At 40.2% G+C, this 24,006-nt stretch overlaps 4 protein-coding genes across 10 annotated transcripts in view; all 4 read left to right on the top strand.

The window, feature by feature from the left end:
* The window catches only part of sorbs2a (sorbin and SH3 domain containing 2a), a 78,197-nt gene extending 61,936 nt beyond the window's left edge, over window positions 1-16,261 (top strand). For 5 of the 7 annotated variants that reach the window (XM_030133050.1, XM_030133057.1, XM_030133066.1 and 2 more), the window contains 8 exons: window positions 816-895; window positions 2,033-2,130; window positions 2,492-2,606; window positions 2,694-2,822; window positions 4,644-4,838; window positions 11,081-11,118; window positions 11,210-11,316; window positions 13,687-16,261. In XM_030133050.1, coding sequence (XP_029988910.1) covers window positions 816-895; window positions 2,033-2,130; window positions 2,492-2,606; window positions 2,694-2,822; window positions 4,644-4,838; window positions 11,081-11,118; window positions 11,210-11,316; window positions 13,687-13,748 — 824 coding nt within the window. In that variant the 3' untranslated portion in view covers window positions 13,749-16,261. The remainder of the gene's footprint in view (window positions 1-815; window positions 896-2,032; window positions 2,131-2,491; window positions 2,607-2,693; window positions 2,823-4,643; window positions 4,839-11,080; window positions 11,119-11,209; window positions 11,317-13,686) is intronic. The other 2 variants (XM_030133080.1, XM_030133082.1) reach the window with 1 other exon arrangement.
* A 3,085-nt stretch (window positions 16,262-19,346) lies between these two features.
* Window positions 19,347-19,795, top strand: LOC115419012 (histone H2A-like). The gene has a single exon (XM_030133607.1). It carries the CDS (start codon window positions 19,362-19,364, stop codon window positions 19,746-19,748), a length of 387 nt encoding a protein of 128 aa, XP_029989467.1. The 5' UTR covers window positions 19,347-19,361; the 3' UTR covers window positions 19,749-19,795.
* A 964-nt stretch (window positions 19,796-20,759) lies between these two features.
* LOC115419024 (histone H2B 1/2-like) lies at window positions 20,760-21,244 on the top strand. Its single transcript, XM_030133633.1, has one exon. It carries the CDS (start codon window positions 20,760-20,762, stop codon window positions 21,132-21,134), a length of 375 nt encoding a protein of 124 aa, XP_029989493.1. The 3' UTR covers window positions 21,135-21,244.
* Window positions 21,245-22,882: 1,638 nt separating this feature from the next.
* On the top strand, window positions 22,883-23,684 carry LOC115418974 (histone H1-like). Its single transcript, XM_030133544.1, has one exon. It carries the CDS (start codon window positions 22,909-22,911, stop codon window positions 23,533-23,535), a length of 627 nt encoding a protein of 208 aa, XP_029989404.1. The 5' UTR covers window positions 22,883-22,908; the 3' UTR covers window positions 23,536-23,684.
* The last annotated feature ends 322 nt before the right edge of the window (window positions 23,685-24,006 follow it).

Raw genomic sequence — 24,006 nt, 5'->3', positions numbered from 1 at the left:
ACCACAAATTCTCAAGTAAAAGCCATTACTCAAATAATTACTGAAATGGCTTTTTATATTTTCCAGAAAGTTACTCTTTTCGTAGTTTCCTCCCTTACACTTAAACATTTCTGAATTTTTTTCACATCAAGTTACACTACTAGGTAATTTTATCCTAATGACTTTACAAGGCTGTTGAATGTGGAAAACAAATTGTGGAGTTTTGACAAAAGAAAACAAACTGGGAACTGTTGGAATTAATGACTCAAATGTTACTCTTAAACAGGCCGCCAATGACCCGGTGGATGTTAAAAGGTTAAAAACACTAAATGAGAGCCCTGGCCACAGTTTGAGAATTTATGGTATATTATTCATGGTTAAAGTAAATAAATGTGAATATTTCTTTATTTGTTCTTGATTTCTTTTGTTTTGTCATTTGTGTGCTTTACAGATTGATTTGTGTGGAGTCGTTACGTTACTCTCCTCATCATTTTGTTCCTTTAAAGGCATTTGCTTGTATGCTCATATTTATAAATGCATTCATTATTTATTTTTGGGGCTGTATACCCTTTATTTTGTTATTGCTACTTGTATGATTGCATGTGTCGCTTTGTGTCATATTGTGGAAAAAATCTAATCTTCTTGTTTGAAATGGAAATAAAACAATGATTTTGTTTTTTCACCCCAAACTTCCATTCCCTCATTTACCTGTTGGAATGATGTCATCGCTGTACCATTTAGTTCTATTCTAAAGCACAATGTTGTGTTGTGAGCATGCATATGGCATTATCATGGTAACTTGTGTGACCTTTGTCATACGTCTCTGCCAATCACAGACCAGGATGTCTCCAGGAGTTATTCTACTATGGACGGACGGCACACACCACAGAGTAGAAGACCTACTCCTGACAGAGAGGTAACGCAATGAAGTCAGTCATGGCTTTTCTCTAATGCCATAAAGATTCTCTATGTTGCACTAAATCAGTTCGTCTGAACTTGATTTGTAATTTTTCTCACCTCGATTCAAAGAAGGTAACATACTGTCCCTTGCTTAACTGTGGCCTAGAAGGCTAGAGAGTTTGCTTGTGACCAAAGGGTCACTGGTTTGATTCCCTGGGTTCCCTGGCAGGAAAAAAAAAAAGTTAATGTTAGTCTGGCCAACCATCCAGTTTTCTCAGTGTATTCAATACTAGGAAAACAGTCTGGAACTGCTTCATTCACTGTGAAATATACCCGATCTCTTCTATACCATACCAATCACAACTCCTTGGTGGCGGATGTTTTGCAATGTGTCATATGCACCAACTTCTTTTTGTCGTGAGTCATAGTCAGTTCCACGTGCACAAATCTCTTTGCAACTGTTGGCGGTTGTTTGATTCAAAAATGAGGACTGAATTACAGATTACACCCTGTATTCTTAAGTTTCTCTGACAAAAGCATCACATCCGTCTTATCTGTGATTGGTTTACTCTGCACCTGTTAGTCCTGCCTTCATATTTGGATTCAAGCCCTGCAATTCCAGACAGATTTCTTATTGAGAAAGACAGCTGGCTGGCCAGGCTAGGCTGATGTGCCTTTTAGCAAGGCACTTTACCCCCCATTTGCTCCCCGGCGCTTGATATGGCAAGCCCACTACTCCTAGTCTGCAGTGTGTGTGGTGTCTGCGTGTTCTAGTGACTGGTTAAAGGCAGAAGGGTCAAAACAAGGTATTCGAAATCTTTCTGACAGGACATTTTACAGACACATTGACAGATTACTGTTGCTAAATGACCCACATTTTTACTTTTAAATTCATTTTTGCTTTAGTTGGGCCATGAGAGATTATCCAAAACAAGGAGTTACTTTATATTGAAATAAATGTTGGAATGGCAATCAATTAAAGTTCGCTCTCTGACAGAACATAACTGTGTTTTTACCCAGAAGCTTAATTTTGGTGTGTGGTGCATGTCTATATACTGACAAATAAAGAATCTTAATCTTCTCATCCAAATATTGCACTTTGTGTCAAACCTGGTATTACCTGTCAACTGTTTCTCTCATTCTTATCTCTTAGGTATCCCATAAACAGATGACACAACTTATTCTCTTCTCTCTCCTTCATCAGAAACAGCCCGCAAGAGCCATTTATGATTTTAAGGCACAAACAGCTAAGTGAGTACAAAATGCTTTGGTCACACAGAGCTTTACTGCAGGAATGTCTAACTGCACATCAGCACATCTCAGCTCATTGCATTAAATGCTCAAGATTGTTTAGCATTTCATTTGTGTAAAATTTATTTTGGCTTTCTCCACCTCACCTGGATGGCTCTGTTAGATTTAATTTGCTCAGTCTTTGCATGAAAATGCTGACGTAGGCTATCTTTACTGATCCGGCTTCATTGGTTGGCACTTTGTTACTGATGTATGCATAAATTACACTCTGGTTGAAGTGGTGTCTTGTTTGAGTCATGGCTTTTTCATCTTGCATATTGTTGCACGGCAAAGGCATTTTCTTAACAAGACTGTGTTGCAGGGAGTTAACATTTAAGAAGGGTGATGCGGTGAACATCATCAGGCAAATAGACAGCAACTGGTATGAAGGGGAGCACCGTGGGCAGGTCGGCATATTCCCCATATCCTACGTAGAGGTTGGTGTGCATCAGTCATTTTTAACTCTGATTACCCCTTTGTCTGACTTGTATGGCGATAAGCAACATCATTTATTATACACACAGAAGATGCCGTCCTCAGAGAAGCAGCAGCCGATCAGGCCTCCTCCACCTGCTCATGTCAGAGAGATCGGAGAAGCAGTGGCTCGCTACAACTTCAATGCTGATACTAATGTGGAGCTCTCTCTCAGAAAGGTAGTCTGAATAATGCTTATGTGTGAGAAGTTGAATTTTTGGAATTTATTTTTTGTAATGGGGGGAAACGTGCATTTTGTAAAAGAACTCTTGTCTTTTGAGTTGGGAAATGGTTTTATGTAAGTGTTCATTTTCTAAAATTACAGGGAATCAACTTACTACCACTTTCAAAATGCTTCATTGAAATACTTCTACTCTGTGTACTGCTTTGGAGTGTGTAGTTATAGTTTCAGATGTGCAAGTACATGACCAGCTTGATTAATGTTCATTAAAGGTGGGGTAGGAGATCCTGGAAAAACGTTTCGAGCAAGCTACATTTTAAAAATACACAACTGAAAAGTCCAAACCCCTTTCTTTAGACTTCCACACCTCCAGAGTACCAGAATGCGCAAAGCTTATTCCCGTGGGTTCACGAATGCTGCGCAGCATCAATCCCCTCCCCCTCCGTCTGTGGATTCATGTGTACCTCATTCATTCTCCTCCAACACCCCGTGCTTGTACGACGCCCCCCCCCCCATGGATCTGTGCATACCTCTGAATTCATGGCTGTATATTAGATTAGAAGCTGGACTTTTCACTTGTTGTTTTGATACGTGTTCTAAGTCATCTCTGGCTAGTAAGAACAGCTGATTGCAGTAAGACTGATGTCAGGCTAGCAGCCCACTAAAGTTTGCTTTGAACGCTGTAATCTGTGCATTTCACCAATATGTTTGTCAGCAGAACAGCCCCAGTTCATACCTATCTGGCTAACATTACATTCCCAACTGATTTATGTTCGTGACAAAAGAGTTTGCCGGTGAACTATACATCCTAATATAACTAATATAGCCAAGCTCTGGCTCTGGCTTTGTTTTCTGAACAAGTGCTCCAAGCCTCTGAGAACACGTGATTTGTTCATGAAGAGGGGTATGTGCAAAGGGGAAGGGGTGGGGGGGTGGGGGGGGGCAAATGGCAGTTGAGTTAGATAGACATCACCATTCAATCATTTAGATGTAACGGTTAAAGTGATTGGATGGTGTTTTTTCAGTCTTGTCTGTTCCATATGTGACTACATTTTTTATTTTTGTGTTAGAGCATTTAATTAATTGGTTGCAATCGGGGTGTGAAGGGGATTTTAAGCAACAGAGAAAAAAATGCTCCAGAAAAACATCTCCTACCCTACGTTTAACTTGATTATGCCGTTAACTTCACGCCAGAGTGGAAAACCAATAGAAATTCCACTCTATTTTTTTTTTTTTTTTTTTAATGATTGATTTATTTAGTAAATACATTTGCTAATATTTTACTACGATTGCTGTCCAGTGCAACCATCTTACGAAATGTTGAAGTTGCGTTTGTTATTTTAGTTGATCATTAGATCCCTCCTGAGGTAAAAGAGACAACATACTGTACGTAAAGAAAACCGGGAGGTAAACAGATCAACATATTCACATAAACATAAATAAATACATTTATCAACAAATAACCCCATCCAAATGCACATACAGTTTTTTTTTTTTGTTTGTTTTTTTTATCAAAACTTTGCAACTTGGTGCTACACTGAAGTATCTTTAGCATTATATAACTTCTCAGTCTTATTTTATATTTGCTTGCTGATATGCAGGTAGATATTTCTGTCCGTATACGTGACCTCAGGGAACATTTCAGTTAAAATTTCTGACAGGGTGCTTGAACTTTCTGACTCGCTATTTGGGACACATTGATAGTTTTAACCAGTTCCGTCAGATTTTCTTTTTTTTTTTTACTGTGGTAGTGATGTGAATTAATTTCATTACAAGTGCTGCTGATGTTGACAGTCGTGTACTACTGTGTGTTCTGCAGGGTGAGAGAGTCATTGTGATAAGACAGGTTGATCAGAACTGGTATGAGGGGAAAATCCCAGACACCACCAAACAGGGCATCTTTCCCGTTTCCTACGTCGACGTTGTTAAGCGTTCCCCATCCAAAAGCTCTGCCCACCATATAGACCCACATATGTATCCTGGGAACAGGACACCGAGCTCTACACCCATCAAGGTAAGAAAATCACAACAAATGTGACCTTTAGAATGGAATAAACTTGACATAAGACTGAATTTCTCTGGAAAATTCAGGTTTCTCATAAATTAATTTGGTTACATATGATTCTGTTTAATAATATTGCTAATAAAAGTGTATTTGAAGCATAGCAAAGATAACATTTACTCCATGATTATTAAGAGAAGACAAGTACATGCACATTAAGGTCTTTTTAGCACACAAATTAAAAGGCATTACACTTGTGAGTTCACGTTTTATAAATCACACTCTGCCTTATTCTTTTCACTTTACTTTCATGGAGCCTTTCTACCATCTACCTCCATTTTCCACCACCCGCGACCCACCATCCCCTCACCCTGCATCGAGACTGCTCGATCTGAAAGCCATCACCAGCGAGTGGCTCGCCCTCACAATGGAAGCTTCATCCCGATCCCTCACAGCCACCCCCATTCCCCCCACCCCTCCTCCTCCCCCTCTCCCAACTGACCTCACACCTTTCCTAAAGGCTCAGGAGTCAAAGGCGCCCTCACCTGTGCCTTCACAAAGAAACTTAACCTTTTCACCCCAGACATTTTCCAAAACAGCTCCGTCTAGAGAAGAGAGAAACAGTCCAACAATCCTGCCCTTTTCCCAAGTGGCTTCCTCTCCTCTTCCTCCTCCCTCCCATCCTCATTTCTCATTTACCTCTCCACTTTCAGACTCTTCATTACCATACAGTGACAGAGGGCTACACATAACTGAAACACCCCCAAAATTACAGCCAGTTATGCCAGAGGTTTTGTCCCACACAAAGCCAGAAACTGTCAAGTCCCCCATCCATGTTCCTCAGAGGCACAAGGCAACTGCACAAGAAAACAAAAGCAAAGAAACCCCAGATGTAAAGCTGCAAGTAAAAGACCCTTATGATGAGCTGTTGTTGATGATTTTGGATGGATCTAGCAGTACAGAGGATGATGATGCTTTGAGATTGTCTCCAGAATATTCTGAAAGGCTAACCAGTGAATCCCAGAGTAGGTTTAAGTTAAAACAGGAGAACCAGAAGAAAAACCTCATCCTGCTATTCGGCCCACCAGGGAATCAGCCGGTCGATTACAGATGCAGGTTCTCAAGCCTGTTTTCAAGGAGCCACTATCAGTCATGTCGGGGGAAGAGTCCGAAACGGAGACATTCGAGTCACAAAGCCCACGGTCTGTCAGAGGGAAGGGCCATACTGAGTTGTTCATTGAGGAAGAGGAGGATGTTAGAGAGGATGACAAAAAGAAGGATGTTAGCGTTTTGAGTGAGAGGCTCAGTCCACAGGTAGAGCATGGTGTGAGCTAAGTCTGTTTGCTTTGAAAAAGTACAGGAACTGAAAGGGACATGGAGGAAATATGAGAGGAAGTAGATGTACGTAGGTAGAATCCAACACCAGCGCGTGAAGGGCTACAGATGTGAGCCAGGAATGGGTTAAAAATACTGACAGGTCACAAAAACAGGAAAAAAAAAAGCCTGATAAGTTTATGTTGTTGTATAACTTTGTAAACACAGTTTAACTTGAGTGTCATGCTATTATGGCATGTACATACTGTATTTCCTCAAATAATGTCATGAGTAAGTTATAAACTGGGTCTTGAACAATAGCTGGTGTTGAGGTCCACACAAACAAATAAAAGCTTGGTCTGACAGGTCACATAAAACTAAAATGGATACATTTCTGGTGCCTTACATGTAATATACTGTCAGTTAAACACAATGTTCACTTCTACAAATCTCTACAGATTTAATACATTCAACAATATAATTGACTATTTCAAGCATTTTGTTATTCTATTTTGTCAAAGTGTTGTTGTCTGATATTGGTCACTGCAGGTGAATGTCTTTCTTTGTCAGTATAACTGTTGTTTTTATAAACTTGCAAGAACTACAGGACAGCATGTACACAATATTAACACAGTAAGGCAAGGCAGATTTGTATAGCACAATTCATACACAGGACAATTCACGGTGCTTTACAAAAATGGAAGAAAGCTAAAACCATACAATTACAATTAAAACATAATAAATGAAACATAAACAATAATCAGTTAAAATAAAGTAAAGAGAAGAGTGCAGATAGAACCCTTTCAGTTGTTTTATGCACAGTTGAACAGAGCTGTTTTCAGCCTGGACTTAAACATTGTCAGTGTAGAGGCCTGTCTTACGTCAAGAAGACTGTTCCACAGTTTAACTGCATAGAACTGAAACGCAGCTTCACCCTGTTTAGTCCTGACTCTGGGCACCAGGAAAAGACCAGTCCCTGAGGTTCTCAGGGTACAAGATGGTTCATATGGGACCAACATGTACTTTGGTGCTAGACCATGGACAGACTTATACAGGAGCAGAGCTGTTTTTAAAGTCTATTCTCTGAGCCACAGGAAGCCAATGCAGAGATCTGAGCACAGGACTAATATGGTCGTACTTCCTGGTTCTAGTCAGGACCCGAGCAGCAGCGTTCTGGGTGTACTGCAGCTGTCTTACAACTGGTTTAGAGAGTCCAGTGAGAAGGCCGTTAAGTAGTCTAACCTGCTAGAGATAAATGCATGGATAAGTCTGTCTGAGTCTGGTTTCGATGGTAAACCTTTGATTCTATCAGTGTTTTTGAGATGGTAAAAGGCTGATGATGTTATTGATTTAATGTGGCTGTTACAGTTTAGGTCTGAGTCCATTATTACCCGTAGATTTCTAACCTGATTTTTAGCTTTTAAAGTAACAGACTCAGAAGTAATGAATAGAATATATCTTCTATAACACTAAAGGACTTTTATTTTGAAATGGTTAGGGAAAATATTGTTTTTAAAAAAACCTATTACAGTAAAGTGAATGGATAAAAATGGAAATTGTATTAAATTATTAAACTGAATAATATTAAATAATTGGAAATTATAATTAAAGGCCTGTGTAATGTAAGCCCCTTTCAAATAAGGTCTGGTCCCTTCTGCAGTGGACATAATAAAGGCCAGGGCCACTATTTGAGGAAATAGAGTAGTCCTATGAACATAATGTTATGAAGCAACTTTTCTAGAGAAGGAGTTGCTCATTTTGCATCTGAACTCTTTTCCTCCATGTGCCCTCTCAGGTTGAGCAGAATACACTGTTTTAAATGAAAATCAATGTAAAAGGTAGTTTTTGTCTGAATTCATCATCTTTGATTCAGCTTCAGATTTCATGTGTGTCATTGCCTCCTTAGGCTGATGTCTGTCCTTCCACCCTGACTCGGCACTCTCACCTCTGCCACCCCTCATCCCCCTCACCTTCCTCACCCTCCTCACGGTCACCCTTATCCTCCTTACCTCCCCCTGGTTCTTCGTTTACATCTTCTTCTTCATCATCTTTCTCTCGCGTACACCAGCACAATTACATCCCCTCTCCCCCCAGCTCCCCTCGACCCCCACCAGCCCTTCCTCTCCTGTCTACATCACCCCTACCTGCAGTCTCCCCCTCCCCACCGGTCTCCCCCCCTCCCCTCCTCGCCTCCCAGTCGTCTCCCAGCCCACAGCGTACTGTGTCTCACCTTTCAACCTCTTTCTTCGTCTTTCGTCCGGTCCAGTCCTGCCCCGAGTCAGAATCCCCTGTCCCCCTACAAGCCCCGTCTCCCCCTCTACCGCCCTCTCCTCCCCCACTGGCCACTCCCCGGTCTCCACCCACTCCCCCCATTGTCTCCCATCTAGGCCGTAGGTCTCCAAAGGTGAAGGTAAACTTTGAATGTGGAACGTGGAACTGAGTTTGCTTGTTTGTGGTGATGAGGAGTATAATAAGGGCTCATCTGATAATACCTTTAACTTTTGTGCTGATGCTATTAGAATCTGTGGTGGGAATTATTAATTTCAATTAATCATTAATTCTTAATATGAAATGAGAAGATTTGCTGCATTTTTGCTTTTCATTATTATTGTTTCCTTATGTTTGTTTTGGACGTTATGTTGGATGTGGAGAATTTATGTTGTGTGTCAAGCATTCTTCAAAGTGTTTAACATTTAATAGATGAACAGTTTAATAAGTATGGAGCTGTGACACTTGATGAGACTTAGATTTAAACACTAACATATATGCAGCACTCAGTAATGTAATATATCTCACCTGATCAAAAATACAGTTAAACCTATCGCTATAACATATTAAGTTGAATAATAAAGGTAGTAAAAATGCCCCAGTAATAACATTTTGTTAGATCTCCTTTTTAAAACAATAAACTGGATCCTTACATCATAATCCACTTGCTTGAGATTGAGTAAAAGTCAGTATGCTTCTACTTTTACATATATTGAAGTCTGCCTTTCCCAAACTTGAAGTTAGGATCCAAAAGGGTTGGCAGCGCTCTTTTTATTGGACTTAATGGCACTTTGTATGTTCTGCATTTCAGTTAAATTTGATCTGCAGATGACAGTTAACATTAGAGTGAGTGATGTCATAGTCAGTTCAATGTGTGAAATATTTTCTTTTCCATCTCATTTAAAGTTAAAGTGAAGTAAAGAAAATACTCAACAAGTGGTGCCAGACACAACAAACCCCGCCCCTCACACGAATCGTAGCTTACTTTGGCATCGATCCAGCTGATGTCATCATGTCTATACGTGTGCTGATGTCAGCATATGAATTGCCTCTGTATATGTGCCAAGTTTGAAGTAAATTGAAGCAAAATTGATGTTTTTAGAGACATTTGAAATGTTTATAAAATTATACGTAAATGAGAGAAAAAAAGATGTAAAAAAATTCATTAAAAAATTAAACTTTAACCTTCTTTCCCCAAAATGTAACCACATCTATTCTGAATCATTGGCAATCGATAAACCCAATTTGGTATGAATTCAACCAATAGTTTTGCTGCTTGAGTGTTAACAAGAAAAGAAACAAACAAATAAACAAACCAAACCAAAAACAATACCCCTTGCCTCCCCTTTGGGGGGGTGGGGTAAATACCAAAATTTAAATTGACAAAGTGGCCAATACCACTGGTATTTTGCGTTTCTTTATTTTGTTTTTTTCATCCATTCCTCCCTTAACAAAGACATTTTTGTTTCATAAATATAATGTAGCTATTATTTTAAAGTTTTGCAGCCCTTCATCACATATTAAATGAACACAGATGATCAAACATGATAAAACCTTTAATAACAGATATTGGAAGACATATTGACACATTCTTATTTGTGACATTTACTCACCATGAATTACAGCAAGATCCAGTAACAGCTTGGCCAAACAACAGTGGTTTAGTTTCAGTTGTTATTACAATAATGATATAACAGTTAAGACATTTATTATATTATAGATCAAGTCATTCTATTATTGGGTTTTATTGATCAATTGTTTTATTATCAGATCCAGAAAACTATTAGAACAAGCAAACAAAAAAATAGTCCCTTTGAATATTGTGAATAGTTATTTGGTGCGATGCATACAGTATATGTACAGCCTTTCTGTGTGGACTTTGCATGTTCTCCCTCTCTGGGTACTCTGCCTTCCTCCCACCATCCAAAGACATGCACTAGTAGGTTAATGAGTTAGTCTAAATTGCCCATAGGTGTGAATGTGAGTGATTGGTTGTTCATCTCTACATGTCGGCCCTGCGATGAAGTGGTGACATGTCTAGGGTGCTCCTTCGCCTTCACCCAAAGGTAGCTGGAATAGCCCCCCCCCCCCCCCGACCCTCTCAGGAGATGAATGAATGAATGACTGTACCTTTTTTTTTTACCTTTTTTACCTTTTTTGTGGACAGTTATCTAAAAGAAACATTGGTATTATTACTCAGGATTTCACGAGGCGTCTGCATGCCGATGGGTGACCATGTGCAGCATGTCATGATGTGCCCGTGTGTTCGTCTTCTACTGAAGGCACCGGCTGGTTCAGTTACAGTTAAAGATGATAGGTGTGTTGCTTCTGGTTTGTGTTAAGCAGGATCCAGTTGTTGGTGGTAAACCTCCTCGTAGCCCCATCTTGTCCCGGAGGTCCCACTTGTCATCTGTTAGAGGTCGAAGGGTATGGGAGCATGTCTTCATTTACTCATGCTCTTGCTGACTTCAGAAACCATTTCATATATGACTGATTTTTACATATTCTATAACACACAGGGCAAAATATGTTACTTCTGTTAAATGAATAGACTGTAGGGATGAAAGCTTGTTTTTGTTTTTCTAAAAATATTGTAGACACCAGTGACGTCTCAAGTGTCTTTGCTCCAAACAGATGTCCCTGAATTCACCGTCTGTGTCTTTTTCTTATAGCGATTAGTACAGGACGCTCTCCATGGAGGAGGAGACCCGTAAGTCATGATCATTCCATCGTTACCATCATGAATAGCAGTGATGTTCTGTGTTACTGCTACATCACCTGTCGATTTCTTCTCCACGCAGATACCAGGCTCTGTACAACTACCTGCCTCGCAACGAAGATGAGCTCGAGCTGCGAGAGGGAGACATTGTTGATGTGATGGAAAAGTGTGATGATGGCTGGTTTGTCGGTAAGCAGAGGGATGCTCTTCTGATTGAAAATAGACATAATAGTTGTAGATGTAATTGATTTCTCTGTCGTTTAAGTCCAGTCTTTTACAACTGTTTGAAACCTACAACATTTGTAAGACTGTCAGTTATACTAAGTCATGGTGTACAGATTAAAACGTAATAAACTGTTTCCAAATACAGAAATAAATGCATGTTATTAAGTGTTATAAATGTCTAGATATTATCAGTAGGGGAAAGCAACTTTTGCTTGAGGTACTTATATATTTACCCCGCCCCCCAAAGGGGAGGCAAGGGGTATTGTTTTTGGTTCAGTTAGTTTGTTTGTTAACACTAGCAGCAAAACTATTGGTTGAATTCATACCAAATTGGATTTAAAGATTGAAAGTGACCCAGAATAGATGTGGTTACATTTTGGGAAGAGTAGGTCAAAGTACACTTTTTCTTTTTTTTTTTTTTTTTTTTTTTTAACATCTTTTTTTTCCCATTTCCTTACAATAGGCAACATTTCAAATGTTTATAAAAACCTCAATTTACTTCAAACTTGGCACATACATGGAGGCATTTGATATGCTGACATCACCACACGCATAGACATGATGACATCAGCTGGATCGATACCAAAATAAACTACAATTTGTGTGTTGGGTGGGGTTTGTTTGGCCTGGTACCACTTGTTTATGTAGCATTTTCACTTTAGGCAGTTTCATACTACATCTCTGAGGCTAATATTAAATTTTTGTTCCACTGCACTTGACTGACACCTTTATTTGTTTTTTAAAGATCATACTTTTCAATCCTTCTACTGAAAAACACATTTAATTTTTAATATTTTCTTTTTTAGAGAGATGTGTGGGTCTCACAAGAAAGTGATGCTTCAGCCTATAATGATATTTCAAAAATATAGAGGGCGGTCAAGATTTACTGACATTTTCATTAATAAAAGTGTAAAGAATTTTTTTGTGAGTACCTTTTCAGAGTCAATATGATGTACAGGTGTAGATTAAACTAGCTCACAGTGTATAAAGTCCCTCAAATGATCTCCTCATTTACAGCAGTAAATTAATACCAACACATCATTTACTGTCATGTTCTATAGTGTTTACACAGTGATACAAATGTTGTAGTTTTGCCTTTGGACACCATCACAGTGATCTGGAAATGGAGCAGTTCAGATGTGATTGAAGTGTGGGCTTTCAGCTGTAATTCACAGGGTTTTAACAAAATATTACACTAACCATACAGGAATCGTACATTAATCCAACTTTTTAATTATGCAGTGTGGCTCTACCTAATCCTGAATCTGGAATGACTCAGCCTAGTTTCACTGGTTCCAGAATCAGAATCAACTTTATTGGCCAAGTACGTGAACACATAGCGTACTTTCCGGACTATAAGCCACACCTGACTATAAGCCACACCCACCCTGTGTCCAACTTCTCACCATCGCTTCATTGATGCGAAGCTTACATGAAGTAGCTCTATTTCCTTCTTCGTCAGCCGGATCGATCGTTGGCCCAGAAAACATAAATTAGCCACATCATTTTAGAGCTGCAGGTTCATAGTGTGTGGAAAAAAGTAGCAGCTTATAGACCGGAAATTAGGAATTAGGAATTTGGCTTCAGTTTGTCTTGGCTCATGACGTACAATTTCAACATAAACCCAAACACACTTAAACATAGACTTAATATAAACAAACATTTGACGAGAGACAAGGACAACAATGGGTTGAGAATAGTTAAGATAAATATGAATAACTGGGTAGATGTGTACAGAGAACCGGTCTGTTAAAAATATTTGTATGTATATATTATTTACAGCTGATTTATATTGTCTACAATATACAGAGTGCAAATTTATACAGAACTAATCTAAGATGAAGTTAGTCTTCCAACCCAGTTTTTGTACAATCTACATGTAGTTGATCGCACTGTGGTATTAGTACCTGTACAGAAGTAAAGGCTCTTAATATCTTTCCAACACTGACTATAATGTCATCAAAAATGTTTCAGGGGAATTTCAAAAGCAGATTTTGGGTGTTGTTTAAATTTACCTGTTTTCATGTGCTCAGCCTAGATCCTTAACATATTTATAAAATTCCATATTAAATTATGCACAAATGTAAATGCAGGTTTTAACAAATTTCAGCCACTAGATGGCAGTTTAGTTTCAATATTGTACCACCACTGCTGTCCTTGAATGAATCCGTTTAGAAAAGCTTAAACTATTACATGTCGGTACCAAAAAAAAACATGTAAATGTGTTTTGATTTTAGTGTTATCTGTAGGTTTGGCTGTTTTTCAGACAGCAGTGGGCTCAGACCCACATTCCCACCGCTGACAGCCATGTTTTATTCCTGTTTGTGTCTGAAGGTACCTCTCGGAGGAGCAAGTTGTTCGGAACCTTCCCAGGAAACTACGTAAAGCAGCTATAATGATGATTCCAGGCCCCCTGGCCCCGCCCATTACTGTCACATCATCGCCCAGCACAGCAGTCGCAGGATGCCATTTCTCAAGACTCTGCAACCGACACCCGTCACATATTCATACGTCCCCTGTGGCCGTGCAGCTCATCAGCTTCACTCAGACTGAACATTTAGCTCTAACTAGCCACCTTTAATGGAAGACTTCTATGAAATAATGTTGTTTTTTTAATCTTCTCTTTATATCCTTATTTTTCTATCCCGGAGAACCCAAACTTTGTGCTCCAGTCAGTGACCTTAAACTTTGGACAGTGATGGAACAATATCAGACAAACTTTGCAAACACACAGCGATAATCGACACTGCAGAGATGCTCTTCTGTCTGGGCAGTGGTATCTACAAGATCTTTGATCATTATTTTGCTGATTTTTACACAGTTGTTTCATTTCATTGTTGTTTTCATCATAAAACATCTCCAAAGCATACAGTGTTTTAACAGTGTTCCTTCCGCAGATCTGTTGTAGGGATCACAGCCGATGTTTGAGGTGAAAGGATGTCGATGCTCAGCTGTTCCATGAGGGAAACAGTCTGAATGTGTCACTGCTACATGTTTCTCATTTGGTATTGATTTGTTGATATAGATCTGGGGATATCTGTACTTTAAACACTATTATTAACCATAATCAAGACATTATTTAAAACGATGCAAATAAGGCCGTGTGGATGGGGGGGTGCTGTACTTTCTGTCTGCACCTAATATGTTAACATAAAATTAGACTAATCAGATCCTTTCATCTTGTTGGTTTCAGTGTTTTGTCATCTTCACACTAGGATTGATGCACTTTAACAAAACTTTAACACAGTTTTGTGTTTTATTTCAGATTTCACCTGTAGGTTTTACACACACTAAACGTCACTAAGACCCTGAGGGGCTTCGGGGGGGATATTGGTCATATCTGAAGTGTATGCAAAAAAAGGTTCAGAGCCTTTTAGGTATTATATTTATTAGAGAATGAGTGCTGTCAAACTTACTCAAAAGATGGAACAAGTTGCTTTTTTTTTTTTTTTTTTTGCATTGATGAATTTTATAGTCACATATTTCAGCCACAAATCTGCATTTTAAAGGATTGTTATAGCAACAAGTGATGTTTAAGTTTGTAAATCCGTGCAAATAAACATGACGACAAAGGAGGACTAGGGCCAGACTGAGGATTAAAGAGTCTGGAGAGAATGAAGTTGTAATATTGCAATACAGTTGCAATATTTAGAGAAAAAAAATCCATAATATAATGACAATAACAGCAAACTTGCACAAATAACATTGTGTGATTTAAAAAAAAAAAAAAAAAAAAGGTTAAATATTACAAGAGTTGTCAAAATTCCTGACTGACATGAACACACCAGTCTGAGCTGACTCACTCAATGCTGCATTATATTATTTTGTGCTACATGACCTATAAATTTCTTTTTAATTTTCATACAGTTACTATAGCTTTATTCTCATGATGTTGACTTATTTTTCACAATATTATGGCTTTTTTTTTTTTTTACTTTCTATGTAATACCAATGGCTTTTCCTCCAAATACTACAACTTTATCTTGTAATATTTGAACTTTTTTCTCTAAATATGGCAACTTATATAACATAACTTTATGACTTTTATTTACACAATATTCTGACTTTTTTTCTCCAACTTTATTCATGCAATACGACCTCCTTTTCGATATTAATACGACGCCCAGTGTGGCCCTGAGGCTCTGTTGTACATATAGAGCTATAATGAATTGCCAGGTGTCATGGAGTTATATGTTGAACTTATTTATGTCAGATAATAATGATTTATATCAGACGGTGCAGCCACGGAGCTGCATTTTTTTTGTAGCGCCATTGTCGACGCTGCTGGCGGAGTAGTGCGCCTCATTGTTCATGTGTTGGTAAACTTACTAACAGTTTCCATCTTAGATTGGTGAATATGATGTATGTTTTTTTTTCTTTTTTTTCTCATTATACATGTTTCACATAGGCTGGACACTGACAACAAATCAATTGTTAAAGCACCTTAAAATGTATTTTGTTGAGCATTAATTGTCCTTCACGTCACTCCCTGTCATTCACAATTTCAGCCGGTGTGAGAACACTGTGTGTGTGTGTGTGTGTGTCTGTGGTGTTTTTGTAAGCCTTTTGTATGAGAGCTGTAAAATGGCCAACATCCACTGCTTTATAAAGTCATCTTTTTCTCACCCACCATCATATTTGGTTTCCTCTCTTTTGTTCATCTCGCCTTTTCATTTACCGGTTGTGCTAATTTCTACTTTTTTTTTTTTTCAAACCGTACTATAGTAGCCAGGCGTGTAGGCCTTCTTTGCAGTTATTTGTGGTTCTTTTGTTTTAGGAGTTGGTGATGTATTTAGACTTGAGTTACTGTAGGCAGATCAGGCAGAGTGTGGACTGCTGCCTTACATTGAACTCACTAATTTAACAGCCATGTACTGTATATGTAAACCTCCTCTGTAATGCAAAAAAATAATTTATGCGTATGTAGTCTAGAAACATCAGGAAAGAGTATGTATGTGTGCACAAAACGTAAAGTCGACAGTGTTGAAACCTATGCCTCCGACATGAATTTGACTCCTGAAACATTTGTACATGTAACGACAAAATGTTATTAATGCTAATCTCAAATTTAATGCACACTTGGACCTAAGTATTTCTACAGTATCCTAGCGTTTGTTTGATGATTTTATGGGGCTGTATTGCTAATAAAATCCCGCTGGTAGATGAAATATTTCCTTTTTTCCTTTCACTAGAACTTTTTAAAAGTAGTTATTGACAAGAATGTGGTGCCGAACCATATTTCCAAGGAGTAGAGAGCTGTGTCTGGAACAGAAATAGAGCAGATCATTCCAGTTAGTATACCTCTGGGAATAGTACAGTAGAGGTATTTTGTTTATTTTTTTCTGTGAGCTCTCAATGCTCTTGTGGGAGTCTTTCTATTTAATAATGTGTTTCTTGATCTATTTAACAGTTGGATGAGTAAAAAAAAAAAAAAACACTTCAGAGTTCCTGAGCACAGTCATCTAATACTTTGTAACTTTTTCACTCAGATATTAAGTGGAGTAGTTTTTCAAACAAAAGCGATGTCTCCCATTTGCAACAACATACATCATTAAAAAACATGAACATACTGTAGCCAACTACTGGTAAATGGTGAACTACTCCACACAAATGTGCCATTTTAAAGCAGAAAAATGAACAGTTTACAACTAAAATCCACTGAATATGTGTTCCTTTATATTTACAGCCCTCTGTTTAATGCTTCACCCAGAAAATAGACTCTTGACATCAGATTTTCAGCCAGAGACCAACCAAACCAACTTTTCCAGCATTTGACAGTGGAACTGAGCACAAGAACAGCTGAGAGGAGCACACAGCCACATACAGGTCTAACATGACCCAGGAGAGAATACTGACTGTTTCATGCATCTGTGGGTTGGTCTGTGGATCAAAAATGGCTCAGTTTGCCCCATCACACACATTTACACACACTCACACAGGCACCTGACATCAGCCCTCTCCCAGTGGAATACAAACTTTGCGGAATATTGACACATTTAGATTAAAAGTAAAGATTGTCATGTATAAACTGGGTCTGAGTGAGATGTTATCAGTTTTATTCTGCAGTAGAATCAGTCAGCATGAGGAGGACGTTCACTGTCTATGAGACTACTGATCATATTTTTGATTACAAGAGCGATACTGAGGACAGAGAGCTGAGTGAAATAGAAGAGAATGATGTTCAGTGTGATCCTGAACATGATGACACATCAGATGAAGAGGACCCAGATGACACAGGTGCACAAAGAGAGGTCTCCAGAGCCAGAAAAAGGTGACACGTCATGGTCATCAAGCCCTTATGACACCCAATGCAGAGCACCACCAGAGAACATCAGAATGACTCTGGGGCCCAGGAGGTATGCTGTCACATGCCCGAGGCATCTGCACTGCATTTGAGTTATTCATCCCACCATCTACTGAGAAAACCCTGCATGAGTTCCATAACCTGAACTCAACATGAAGGAAGAAGGGTTTTCAGCCGCAGCTGGATGGAGATGGACCCAACACCACAAGGACACAAACCATCACATACTGTGACTCATGCACGTAAAAACCACACACCACAACACAAATATTCAGTAGTGTTTCATTTATGGTTTGATTTTCAATTTGCACTCCTATTCTGAGTAAAATAAAGTAGGATTTATGTGAAATAAAGTATTTTCCTATCACACACCAACACCACAGATGTCATTATAGTTAAAAATTTTAAGTAAAAAAAAACAAACAAAAAAAACATGCAACTTTTTGGTAGGTGTTCTAATATTAGTCTGTTAGACTTACTGTTGTCAGTATAGCTAAATATAATTGGTGGATTTAAAAAGTCTTGCAAATTGTAAACAAGTGGAATGTTGTAAAATAAAAAGGCTATGGGGCCAAAACTAATTTAAAACAAGGTTTACATGGATGTGAATGCATATCATTATCTATGTGGCAAAAACAGAGGAAACCTGTTTGAGTGTTTTGGGCAGCATTAATTCATGGTCAAGTTTGGCCCACTAACACTAAAGATGAGGAAAACTTACTGAATTAACACAGTACAAGGGTTAATCCCCATAAGTGATATATCTGCTAATATCAGTTATCCTCTGCTACTTTAGCGCCGTTAAGTAAACAAACAGGATTACAGCAGTAAAGGACTGACTGGAATGTCTGAAATACTATAAATACACTGAACAAGGAGCTCTTTGTGTCCATGTGTTGGCTCTTAAAAGAGCCGTTGTGTTTAGTGGTGGACATCTGCTTAAGCTCTCTCTCCACGGATGCGTCTGGCCAGCTGGATGTCTTTGGGCATGATGGTGACCCTCTTGGCGTGGATGGCGCACAGGTTGGTGTCCTCGAACAGCCCCACCAGGTAAGCCTCGCTGGCCTCCTGCAGAGCCATGACGGCGGAGCTCTGGAAGCGCAGGTCGGTCTTGAAATCCTGAGCGATTTCTCGGACCAGACGCTGGAAGGGCAGTTTGCGGATCAGCAGCTCGGTGGATTTCTGGTACCGGCGGATCTCACGGAGAGCCACGGTACCGGGCCTATAACGGTGAGGCTTCTTGACGCCGCCGGTGGCCGGGGCGCTTTTGCGGGCAGCCTTGGTGGCCAGCTGCTTCCTGGGGGCTTTGCCTCCGGTGGATTTACGGGCAGTCTGCTTAGTTCTAGCCATGGTTCTACTTTTCTCTTTACAGAAGAAATGTGAGTGTGCAGCAGACTGACCCTGTTTTTAACCCGTGCTCTGCGGTGAAACGGTGACGCGTGTTCAGATCTCCGGCTCCTGATTGGTCACATACTCACCCTGACCATCAGCTCCCACCTCCAGACTCAATATCAGCTACTGATTGGAGGAAACTTCTTTCAAACTAACCGCCAGACACGTGAGGGTCAGCCCTCTGCGGGTCTGAAGCCCCTTTTCTGATTGGTGCACACACACTGTCGCGCGCTCAGCAGAAGCATATATTGGAGAGTTGGTGGATCCCTCGGACACTTCTGTTTGAATTTTGACTTTGAAACAATCTGTAATCATGAGTGGTCGTGGCAAAACCGGCGGGAAGGCCAGAGCTAAGGCCAAGAGCCGCTCCTCTCGTGCCGGACTGCAGTTCCCCGTGGGCCGTGTCCACAGACTGCTCCGTAAAGGGAACTATGCCCAGCGGGTGGGTGCCGGAGCCCCCGTGTATCTGGCGGCTGTGCTGGAGTATCTGACCGCTGAGATCCTGGAGTTGGCAGGAAACGCCGCCCGCGACAACAAGAAGACCCGCATCATCCCCCGTCACCTGCAGCTGGCTGTCCGCAACGACGAGGAGCTCAACAAACTGTTGGGAGGAGTGACCATCGCCCAGGGAGGAGTTCTGCCCAACATCCAGGCGGTTCTGCTGCCCAAGAAGACCGAGAAGGCCGGAAAGGCCAAGTAAATGTCAGCCTGCTGACCACAAACCCACAACGGCTCTTTTAAGAGCCACACACCCCACAGAAAGAACACAACTCCCGTTGACACTTATTTAACAATGTAATTAGTATTCCCTTCTGTGTAAAGGGGAAAAAATAAATCCCCTCGCTGAGTTGAATGTAAACTCCTTTTGCTGATAATAGTATATTACTGGTTATCCTTCACACCCTTGTTATAAGGTAAAGTGTCACAGAACAGATCATACATGTTGTGTACTTGCCTATATGTAATCCATCTAAAACTGGCCAACTGGTGTGTATTTTTTTTTTTTTTTTCGCTACTTATACAATGAATAACTTGTGTTCCTGGTAGTGTTCCGTCTTGTTGCATATATTCACTGTATGAAAACATGTACCTGCTGCTTTAATACAAATAAACTGAACATCAGTCTGTCAGGGCTTCTACATGTCCATTTTATATTTTACTTTCATGAAATATATCAGATGAATAATGAACTAAATAGCAGAGGTCTACCTTTTAAAAAACTTAAATACAGAATGAAACAGAAATTCTAGTTTTATCTGCGGTTTGATGATTATCATTAATATCTTAATTAAATAATTTACCACCCGGTCCCTCATACCGAACATTATTATTTAGTGGAGACTGTGGATGAAAATTAGCACTGACGCGAACTCTGGTTTATTTACATGTTTATACTGAAATGTAGAAATATGTTCATTCATGTGCACTGTCCCGCCTAAATAAAGATATAATAATAATAATAATAATAATGATAATAATTTATGTCCATTCACGTTTGTAATGCTTTTGTTTTATCCTATAGAAATGATGTAAATAATGCTTATCTATTTACAATCCAGTCAAAACTTTTCTAATTTAACTGGTTTAATTCAATAGTCACTATTGTGTCCAAAGGCCAATCACAACTCGGGGCCACTGCAGCTGGGTTTGCATGGAGCTTCTATAAGTACTGTGGCTCTGCGCATGTCCGTTATTCTAGTAGTAAGAAACCATGCCTGATCCCGCAAAACCTGCGCCCAAGAAGGGCTCCAAGAAAGCCGTGACTAAAGCTGCCGGCAAAGGCGGCAAGAAGAGGAGAAAGACCAGGAAGGAGAGCTACGCCATCTACGTGTACAAGGTCCTGAAGCAGGTCCACCCCGACACTGGGATCTCCTCTAAGGCCATGAGTATTATGAATTCATTCGTCAACGACATCTTTGAACGCATCGCCGCTGAGGCCTCTCGTCTGGCCCATTACAACAAGAGGTCCACCATCACCTCCAGGGAGATCCAGACCGCAGTGCGCCTCCTGCTGCCCGGTGAACTGGCCAAACACGCCGTGTCTGAGGGCACCAAGGCTGTGACCAAGTACACCAGCTCCAAGTAAATCCAACTGGACTAGAAGATCAACCCAAAGGCTCTTTTAAGAGCCACCCACCAAGTCTGAAAGACTAACTTCAGCTGGAGTCAGATTACTGTTAATCTTATATTTTCCATGTTAATGTGAAGTGAATGGAAGGTTTCATAAGTTGTAGGCCTTTGACTGTCCACTTCAATAACTTCATTTAGCATTAAAGACAATCAGATCTGTGAACCTGCTCAGAAATGATAATAAGCCATGTAATAATGAAGGATTATGTGCCATTTTTGCAGTTTTGTTCACATCCATTGTGATAAATTGAAGAAATAGGATACAGAGAACCTTGGACTTGTGTTCTGATCTATAATAACTACAAAATGGCTAGGATATAGGGCCTTGGAATGTAATAATTATCCAAGTTTTAAATATACATAAAATTCCATCAGACTCTTCATGAGGAACATGATCCTGTACTTGATTTCAGAATGTACAACGGTATGTTAGCAAGACTGAATAAAACCTTGTTTACAGTTACTTTAATTCACTGGTTACAGTTAGTTCTTTTTTTAATTTAGGAAGAACTGACTTAATCCCCAAACACCTCAATTTTAAGTGGTGAGATGTTTAAAAATACAGTTGATTTGTTTAAAATGCTTTGCTTTATTCCATTATCACTTATTTACAGTTATGTATTTCAATTTAAACACTTTATCGAAATGAGATTTGATTAACTCTAACTTTATTGATCCCTTTGGCAGAGCGCTCAGGAAATGAAGGTTCCAGTAACAGCATAACACTGAATGTACACATATGAGAAATATTACATTGACAAAGGAAAGAAAATATGATTAATAATAGATATAAAGATAATAGTGGAAAAACAGGCATTTGCACGTTAGAAAGTACTGGTGTAAATAAATAGGTTAATAAAGCAATAACAATGATAAATAATAATAAGCACTAATCCTGTTGTATTATAATATACACTGTATTGTTTAATAATAGCAGAACTACTATAATAATAATAATAATAATAAGTGCAGTCCCACTGAGCAGAACTAGAGCACATGTCTAATCATCTATGACAGTCTCATGTCCTTGCAGTGAGGTCCCTTGTTGCTGCAAAATGGTATTAATGTTATTGATTTGTCAAAAATAGATGCCATGTCATTTTCATATTTTTAGATCCATGTCTATTCATTAAAAAACAAAAGTTTTCTACTAAACCATGATCCCAGTGTGTGTGTGTGCAGACCTGATCCCAACTGCACTAATGTGCGCTGTAACTCAGTGTGTTTGGTGTCGACGAAACAGCTTGAGTTGTATCAAATCTGTCGACCGTAGGTAGGGTTTTAGACTTTGAGATTCTAAACAGGAATGTTGAGCAACTGCGCGGCAGCTTTTGGTGGAGCTTGGATCCATGTGAAATCCTTTTATGAGGGAAAGAAGGGTGAAAATCCGTCGATCGGTGTTGTCCGTCCCGGTGGATGTGTGAGGTTTGGAGGCTGTTCAGAGTGAGTCCGCAGCTCATCAGAGGTCTCCATGAGTGGAACACGAAGAGACAAAGGTCCGCTATGGGCTGCGTTCACTGTCAGCCTCCAGTCGTTCACCTGCAGCTGTTTTCTTGTCTTTTATGTGTGAAGAGAAAACACAAGTATCACAGCCTTCCGAGCGGAGCGAGGACGCACGAGCCCAGTTGAGTCTTCACGGTTCTCATGGTGTGTTTATGGACACCCCGTGCTCTGGGCTCCGCTTCAGTCTAGTCAGACACTTATTTGAACGGACATCTCCGACTCCAACTATGGCAGAAGTAGCCCCAGCTCCCGCCGCGGCTCCGGCCAAGCCCGCCAAGAAGAAGGCGGCCAAACCCGCCAAGAAGGCCGGACCCAGTGTGGGGGACCTGATCCTGAAAGCCGTGTCCGCTTCCAAGGAGCGGAGCGGCGTGTCTCTGGCCGCCCTGAAGAAGGCTCTGGCCGCCGGAGGATACGATGTGGACAAGAACAAGGCCCGCGTCAAGACCGCGGTCAAGAAGCTGGTCCTGAAGGGGACCCTGGTCCAGACCAAGGGCACCGGGGCCTCCGGCTCGTTTAAGATGAGCAAGAAGACCGAGACCAAGGCCAAGAAGCCCGCAAAGAAAGCCGCTCCTAAAGCCAAGAAGGCCGCCGCCAAGAAACCCGCAGCCGCCAAGAAGCCCAAGAAGGCGGCGGCGGCCAAGAAGGCCCCAGCCGCCAAGAAGGCTCCGAAGAAGGCCAAGAAGCCCGCAGCGGCGGCCAAGAAGGCGGCCAAGAGCCCCAAGAAGGCGGCCAAGAGCCCCAAGAAGGCGGCCAAAAAGGCCCCCGCAGCCAAGAAAGCCCCCGCGAAGAAGGCAGCCAAGCCCAAAGCAGCCAAGAAGGCCCCGGCAAAGAAGGCAGCCCCCAAAAAGAAGTAAAGAGTCACCGGTCTGAGACAGGACCACACTGAGCAAAGGCTCTTTTAAGAGCCACCACCACTGCTGGAAAGACACACTTCCTCCTTGTAAATATGTGTATTTATTTAAAATAACTTTCAGCTTAAATGGTGTACATCAAACCGCAGACTCCCTTCCTTTGGACACAATAGTGACTATTGAATTAAACCAGTTAAATTAGAAAAGTTTTGACTGGATTGTAAATAGATAAGCATTATTTACATCATTTCTATAGGATAAAACAAAAGCATTACAAACGTGAATGGACATAAATTATTATCATTATTATTATTATTATTATTATTATATCTTTATTTAGGCGGGACAGTGCACATGAATGAACATATTTCTACATTTCAGTATAAACATGTAAATAAACCAGAGTTCGCGTCAGTGCTAATTTTCATCCACAGTCTCCACTAAATAATAATGTTCGGTATGAGGGACCGGGTG

Source organism: Sphaeramia orbicularis, chromosome 1 (assembly GCF_902148855.1).
Source record: "Sphaeramia orbicularis chromosome 1, fSphaOr1.1, whole genome shotgun sequence".
NCBI lineage: Eukaryota > Metazoa > Chordata > Actinopteri > Kurtiformes > Apogonidae > Sphaeramia > Sphaeramia orbicularis.
The sequence above is the reverse complement of the archived record's forward strand: the minus strand, read 5'-3'. Positions and strand labels throughout refer to the sequence as shown.

Coding starts and splice junctions, on each gene's coding strand:
- LOC115418974 (XM_030133544.1), top strand. CDS start 22,909: ATGGCAGAAGTAGCCCCAGCTCCCGCCGCGGCTCCGGCCAAGCCCGCC.
- LOC115419012 (XM_030133607.1), top strand. CDS start 19,362: ATGAGTGGTCGTGGCAAAACCGGCGGGAAGGCCAGAGCTAAGGCCAAG.
- LOC115419024 (XM_030133633.1), top strand. CDS start 20,760: ATGCCTGATCCCGCAAAACCTGCGCCCAAGAAGGGCTCCAAGAAAGCC.